The following is an 8,115-nucleotide window of genomic DNA, read 5'->3' as shown; positions in this document are numbered from 1 at the left end:
TTGAAGACCCCTGCTGTAAACAGTAATTTCAGCAAAAAAAAATGTTCCTTTACAACTCCTTTAAGTCATCTTATAGAGTGATCCACAGTTTAGTGGAATTGGTACCAATCTAGTGTTCTTATTAGGGAAGAAGTATGGAGATAGTGAGACATGTTCAGATGCACTACCCCACCCCTGTTCTTGGGCAATGATAAAATGCAACTCCTGACCATGCTCTACTTATAGTTAAAAAATAATTTACGTAAGTAAAACCTTGGTTTGAGAGTAACTTGGTTTGAGAGCGTTTTGCAAGACAATCAAGTTTTTTTAAATTAATTTTGACTTTATATACAAGCGATGTCTTGATATACAAGTAGCGTCATGTCACAACTGAGTATAAAAGAGAAGAGAGGAGCCTCTAAGTGTAGCAATATGGTTACATTTAATGTAGGTACAACATTTATCAACATATTGTCCCACTTAGAGGCGCCTCTCTTCTCTTTTATACTCTGTAGCTCCAGCTGGATTTGGCTTCTAATCTCCTTGAGGAGGGTACCATTTGTGGATGGACATTTTAGGGTTACACAACCTGGTCACATTGCTCTAATCTTTTTATATGGACTATAAACTGAAGGACTTATGAATGAATGGTTGTGGAACGAATCATTTGAGTTTCCATTATTTCTTATGGGGAAATTCACTTTGATATACAAGTACTTTGGATTACAAGCATGTTCCTGGAACAAATTATGCTCGCAATCCAAGGTTTTACTGTATTGCCAAATTGAGGAGAGTAAGGCCAGTATCACTTGGAACACGTATAGTAATTTAGGTAGTATAGCCATTTTAACTATATTTACATGCCCAAACCATAAAAAATGGGCTTATCAGAGTAGTGGAGACAAGTGAGAATCGTGTGTAATAAGGAATTAAAATTAAGATCTACAATAGTGGTCAAGGTCATCAGTATTTGTATGCCTAAGTACTTAACCCAGAGAGATCATTTGTATTGTCTGGAACCTACACATATCCTTATGAAATTTAGATTGTTATGCAGTGCAACAGGCAGGTGCTCCATTGTCAGAATGGATGGTGTGCCATTGTGAATCCTGATAGGGTCTGACAAAATGCCATTTGAGCAACACATGCTGAGTGATTGTCAATGAAGATTTATAGGGCAGCCCGGGGTGACTATCAGGGCTCCCTCTATAGATAAGGTGGCATGAACATAACCACCCAGGGACATGATGTGTATTATTTGCAGGATTACCATGTAAAATAAAGAAAACTAATAATGCAGCTACTGTACCTTACTTAACCACTTCCCGCCCGGTCAATAGCAAATTGACTGCTGTGCTCTGATGAAGAGGCCTTTGTAGCCTTGAAACGCCTCAGCCAGCAGTGACACACCTTGTTTCCCCCCCCCATCTGGGATTGTGGCTCGAGGGGTACTCATCACCATACCGTTGTTGACAAGCCTTTTACACTATCTCGTTTGTGAGTATTTTTATGTTTTCTTATTCATTTATTAAACTGTCAAACGGTAATGCACGGGGCTGGTGCGCCTTTCTTTTTCTTCTCTTTAATAGCAAATTGACGTCCGGAAAGTGGTTGCGCTATCCTGACTGAACATCATATGACATCAAGCAGGATAACTGCAGCCTCTCGCCCATGGGGGCTCGCATGGGGGCGATGGGTGGTGCGGTGTGTCAGTCTGACACACCGCAACACCGATCTCAGTAAAGAGCCTCCAGCAGAGGCTCTTTACCACGTGATCAGCCGTGTCCAATCGCTGCTGATCACAATGTAAACAAGAAGAGATGCTGATCTGCTTTTCCTCACTCGCGTCTGACAGACGCAAGTAGAGGAGAGCCAATCGGCTGCTCTGCTGACAAGGGGGGTCTGTGCTGATAGTTTATCAGCGCAACCCCCCCTTGGATTCCTGCGTAGGACCACCAGTATGCCGCCCAGGATCACCAGCGATGAGCATCCATACTGGACCACCAGGTATGCCCCCTAGACCACCAGGAAAATGCAAATCTGTGCCAAGGCAGCTGCCAATCAATGCCCAGGCAGCTGCCAACCAGTGCCCACCCAAAATCTCTGCCAGTGCCTCCAGGGATAAGCATCAGTGACGCATATCAGTGCCGCATTTCAGTGCCCATCAGTGCCATGTATCAATGCCCATCAGTGCCCAAGCAGTGCCACCTATCAGTGCCACCCATAAGCACCCATCAATGCAGCCTTTAAGTGCCCATAAGTGTTGCCTATTAGTGCCAATCAGTTCCCACCAGTGCCACCCATGAGTGCCCATCAGTGCAGCCTATCAATACCCATCAGTGCTGCATATCAGTGCCACCCATCAGTGCCGCCTACCAGTGCACATCAGTGCCGCATTTCAGTGTCCATCGTCAGTGCCACCTCATCGGTGCCATCTTATAAGTGCCCGTCAGTGCTGCCTTATCAGTGCCCATCAGTGAAGGAGAAAGCTTACTTATTTACAAAAATTTTTTTTTTGTATTTGTATAGCAAAAAAAAAACCCCAGAGGTGATCAAATACCACCAAAAGAAAGCTCTATTTGTGGGAACAAACTGATAAAAATTCTGTTTGGGTTCAGTGTAGCATGACCGCGCAATTTTCATTTAAACAGCGACAGCGCCAGAGGTGTATTTAGGTTTTGTGCTGTCCTAGGCCTGACTAAACTCATGCGCCCCTTAATTTAAATATGACCCACCCCTTCCTGTTTAAGACACGCCCTATCATCTGTAAACCACACCCCTTCCACTTTAGGCTTCACCTTTTCCTGTTAGAGCTCCGCCTCTTACTCTCTGTACATTAGCACACTCACGCACCATTCACTCCATACTTACATCAATCAATCCAGTTGGCTCCTGTCTAAATTGTTGCCCTTACCATGTGTATGTATGTATGAATGCTAGTTAGGGACTTTAGATTGTAAGCCCCTTGAGGGCAGGGACTGATGTCCGCCTCTGGTATGACATGCACCCAGTCTGGCCAATCACCGGCCGTTTAATGCGGGCGTCAGTCGCTCCCTCCCCCTGGCCAAGTATGCCCCATGTATGTTGCTAGCGCAAGTGCCACGCTACAGGCCGCCGTGCCAGGGGCTAAATTTATGAGGGAGCTGGAAGGCGGCCGCGGAAGCTGATTAAATAAAAGGACGGATCAGGGGTCTTTTTTTTTCATGCGGGGGGCGGCTTTGGTGCCCGTGCCGCCCCCCGCAAAGTGCCGCCCTAGGCCTAGGCCTTGTCGGCCTAGGCCAAGATACATCCCTGGACAGTGCAGAAAGTTGGACCCCCCCGCCCATTCTGGGCAAAATCATCACCCCTAGCACCAAAGCCAAAAGTCTTGGGGTCATCTTTGACTCCTACATGACAATGGATGCACAAATAGGGTCAGTAGTCAGCGGATCTCACCATCTGCTGCGCCTACTATGCAGACTTACTCCTTTTATTCCCAAGGAAGACATAGCGGTCGTGGTGGGAGCTATTGTAAACTCCAGATTGGACTATGCAAATGCCCTTTACCTCGGACTCCCCAAGTACCAAATCGCTCGTCTACAAGTCGTTCAAAATACGGCCGCTAGACTTGTGACTGGGAAAAAACCCTGGGAATCAATCTCACCTTCACTGAGAACCCTTCACTGGTTACCAGTAAAAGACAGAATCACTTTTAAAGCACTCTGTCTAACGCATAGATGTATCTATGGGAATGCTCCCCATTATCTATGCAAAAAAATAAAAGCTCATAATCCCAATCGCGTTCTGCGATCCACCAATCAAAATCTCCTCCAGATACCGAAAGCCAACTACAAGTCCAAAGGAGAAAGGAGATTCGCGGTCCAAGGGCCTAGACTATGGAACGCTTTACCAACCAGCATTCGGTTGGAGGAGAACCACTTGGCGTTCAGGAGAAAGATCAAGACTCATCTCTTTTGATACCAAAGGAGACAGGAACAACAAGCGCCCAGAGGCGATTAAGTTCGCATGTGTTGCGCTATATAAGTTTTCATTCATTCAAAGTTGAAAATTGGCTTGGGCAGGAAGGAGGTGTAAGTGCCTGGTATTGAAATGGTTAATGAATAGTAAAGTACATTTTATTATATTTTTATTTTTGGGTTAAGATACACTTTAAAAAGCATCTCAAGTCGAAAAAAGGGCCACAATCATATAAATAGGCCTTGGCCAGAGGAGGGTTAACTATGTATTTCCGTTATTATTTTTTATATATTTTCCTTTAAAGTGAGACCTTTCACCTTCCACATTCTTCAAATATTGCTTCAGTCTACCAATAACCAGATCTAATTGGACCTTCGTTATAATTTCCGATAGATGACAACTATCCCACCGAAGCTCTCAGTCTTGGAAAGACAAGGAGTAACTGGCATCACAGCTAGTCAATCATGAAATGAAGTTTGGATGAATTTATGCCAGAACTGAAACACAAAAAGTTTGAACATCTAAAAGAATGTGCTACTCATTATAGGCAGCCCCGCTGACCTCGACTATCACCTCTCTCTCTGCTACACCGTTATCTGGTACGGGGAAGAAGAATAAATTGAACATTCTGCAGTTTACACAGGCGTCTAACTATTCTGCTTGTTAAACTTCTGCCCTGGTCAAGACTAATAACTGCAAGTCTTCCTTAATACCGGCAATGCTTTTACTTGTTTTTGAAGAATTTGCAGAAAATGCGCTGTGACGTTCATTATGTTTCAGCTATATTATGTTAATTTGAGAGGTAGATGAGAAGGCTTTAATGACAAGATTTTATTTGTATTGCAGAAAATACAGCTAAAGGAAAAAAATTGTTTAAGCTAGTGCATTGTTGGTTCACTTACCTTTTCCTTCGATTTCCCTTCTAAATGTTTTTTTTTCTTTGTTTGAATTTCTCACTTCCTATTTCTCCTCAGTAAGCTTGCCCCCATCATCCGAGCGGTGGAAAGTCATTTAGAACAGCTTACTGAACACCTTACTGAGGAGGAACAGGAAGTGAGAAATTCAGACAAAGAAAACAGACATTTTTTTTTAGAAGGGAATTGAAGGAAAAGGTAAGTGAACCAACAATGCACTAGCTTAAAGGAACCTATTTAGAAAATGAAAAATGGACTTTCTCCTTTCCCGCCTCCTCCATACACACGCTGTATCCAAAGACGCAGAGCGGGGTACGCATGTGCAGACTCCCCACATTCTCCTCTCCTTCCGCTCTGCTGTGACTGTGCAGCACGTACTGCACACTCTCCGTGATCTTTGATAGCTGCGTATTGTGTGTCTTTGTGTTCTCTCCTCCGGTAAGATGGCGGATCCGCAGCTCAGGCAAATAAAGATCAAGACTGGCGTGGTGAAGCGATTGTATAAAGATAAAGTTATGTATGAAAAAGAAGCCAAACAGAAAGAAGAAAAGGTAGAACGGATGAAGACTGCAGGAGAAGATGAATACGTCCTTAAAAAGCAGAATGAAGTATTGCAGGAATCTCGTATGATGATCCCAGACTGCAGCCGTAGGCTAGAAGCAACATCCACAGATCTTGCACAAATTCTAGAAAATGAAAAAGAATTGGAAGAGGCAGAAGAATACAAAGATGCTCATGCCATGCTGGACTCTGTAAAGTTAGAAGCCTGAATACCCTTCAGATCCCCATTGTTATGCCTTGATACCATTCCACTGTCCTATCTGACAATTGGGAAACTGAATGCAATTCTATAAACTTGCATAAATATATAAGGACATGTTAAGATTCCAGTTCTGTAGCTTCAGGGTGTTGAGAATAAATGGCTTTACATAATAAAAAAAAAAAAGAAAAATTAACCTTTACAATCCCTTTAATCTGATTGAAAATAAAGACTTGAGTCCATCCAGTTCATCCAACAATTGTTAAAAGAGCAATCCAGTAGGATATGGAGAGTACCAGATTCAGATGTCCTGGGAACCTGTGTTAAAATATGATCGTTAAGTATACGGTTTACTTTTCCAATACAATTAAATACATTCAAATACCTTTAATTAAGTTTTTCCTGTGCTTTCTTTCACCTTTTTCTTCAAAAAAGGCGAAAGAGGTGGTCTATAAAGGAAAATGACAATGGGAGCGAGAGAGAGAGAGAGAGAGAGAGGGGACAAGGCTCATCTGTGTCACCAGTGGAGGGTGTGAGCTTTGGGAGAAAAGAGGGGGCATGTGGCTTTACACCCCAAGGTAACTTAGCTGACCTTTGGATGCCACATCCCTAGTTCAAATTCAAATTCAAAAGGGTTGAAAATCCATAGGTATGGTAGGACTTATGCCCCGTACACACAATCGGAATTTCCGATGGCCTAAAATGCGATGGAATTTTTTGACGGAATTCCGTTCAAGCTGTCTTGCATACACACTGTCAGACCAAATTCCGACCATCCAAAACATGGTGACGTAAAACACTATGACGAGCCCAGAAAAATTAAGTTCAATTCTTCCGAGCATGCGTCGACTTGAATCTGAGCATGCGTGTTTTTTTCCCCCGTCGGAGCTGCACACAGGCAATAGGAATTTCCTATTGGTTTTTTTTTCCATCGGAAATATAATAAAACATGTTCTATTTCTAAACACCGAAGGGAAAAAGTCTGATGGGGCCCACAGAATTGGAATTTCCGATGAAAAAAGTCCATCTGACTTTTTTCATCGGAAATTCCAATCGTGTGTAGAAGGCACAAATTAAAGTTATAACTAAAACATTTAAAGTTTATTACAAAAATTTATTCTTTAAAATCCACAATCACTTTACATTACAAAATCTTATACATAATACATGGACCTTATTTTTTTTTAAAAATCCTATTTTGCGATGTACATGCTTAATATCCAGCAATATGCCTGAGCAGTATGAATAGTTCAGTTGATTTTTCCACAAACTCTTTCTTGAACTTAAAGGGTCAATAAAGGAAAAAAAAAATGTTTGCCTAAAATTAATGTCTGCAAGGTAGACAGACAGAATAGTGTAATGATTCTGTTAAAAAAACGAGTAAATACCTATTAAATTCCTTCATCTATATCACCTCTGGCGTTCTAGTTTCTGTTCTCTCATTCACTTCCTGGTTTGCATCGCTCGTTCATGTAAGAACTACATTTCCCAGTATGCATTGCGGCACGCCCAGTAATTCACACCTCCTTGAAGTCTCTAACACGTAGAGAGCGTCCTGCCACACAGATGTAGTTCCCAGGAGGGGGCGAGCACGTCACTGACCACCGCAGTAAAGCCTCCCATCACGGTGGTGAGTAACAATCAGACAAGCAGGAAGTGAACAGAACAGAGAAGAAATAGAGCAACTTCTGAGCAAAAACGAACAATGAGGAAGAGAAAGAAGGAATGTCTGCAGGTAAAGGATGCTTATTATGAAAAAAAAAATTCCTTTACAACCCCTTTAATCCACTTCATCAGGAGCTTATTAGTGGAGAAAATTTGTATTTTCTTGGTGCAGACTAGGTACAGGAAATGCCAGGCTAGACCCCAAAAGGTCTAGATAAAACAAACAGAAATCCAGTAACAGGGAACCAACACGCAGGAGGATCCACACCGGAAAAATTAATCATACATGAGTTAAAATATCTGATATATTTTACCTCATGCCAAGCAGGTTTGCATTGGTCCGCATGTCACATCATTAAGGGACCTTTAACCCTCAGGACACTTTTTGAAAAATAAGGTCCATGTATTATGAATAAGACTTTTTAATGTAAAGTGATTGTTGTTTTAACCAGTTAAAGGGGTGGTTCCCCCGAATCTCTTTTTTTTTTAAAAAAACCTCCCTCCCCCGTATTTAATGCAAATAAATGTACTCACCCCTCCCATTCACAGTAGCGCCGTAAATGTATTTTGTTCAAAAAGTCATCTTTATAAAACGGAGCGATGGACGTTTCCATCTTAGCTCCTGGCAGGCTGAAGCCCTGGCAGCCTGACGTCCGTGTCTTCCGGGTTGCGTTGAATGCTGAACTCCCAGCATTCACCGCTCTACCCCGCGCATGAGCAGTGTTGACGGCAGGCACGCCGTCAACACTGTTCAGTTACTATGCCAACGGCGCGGCGTGCTGAGGACTCGCACCCTGCAAAGTAAAGTGAAGAGTGATCTGTTCTATCAGCTGCTCAGAA

At 42.7% G+C, this 8,115-nt stretch overlaps 1 protein-coding gene across 1 annotated transcript; it reads left to right on the top strand.

Annotated features, from left to right (window-relative positions):
- The first annotated feature begins 5,227 nt into the window (after positions 1-5,227).
- LOC120928520 (tubulin-specific chaperone A-like) lies at positions 5,228-5,806 on the top strand. Its single transcript, XM_040339611.1, has one exon. It carries the CDS (start codon positions 5,294-5,296, stop codon positions 5,618-5,620), a length of 327 nt encoding a protein of 108 aa, XP_040195545.1. The 5' UTR covers positions 5,228-5,293; the 3' UTR covers positions 5,621-5,806.
- The last annotated feature ends 2,309 nt before the right edge of the window (positions 5,807-8,115 follow it).

This window comes from Rana temporaria, chromosome 2, assembly GCF_905171775.1.
Source record: "Rana temporaria chromosome 2, aRanTem1.1, whole genome shotgun sequence".
Taxonomy (NCBI): domain Eukaryota; kingdom Metazoa; phylum Chordata; class Amphibia; order Anura; family Ranidae; genus Rana; species Rana temporaria.
The sequence above is the reverse complement of the archived record's forward strand: the minus strand, read 5'-3'. Positions and strand labels throughout refer to the sequence as shown.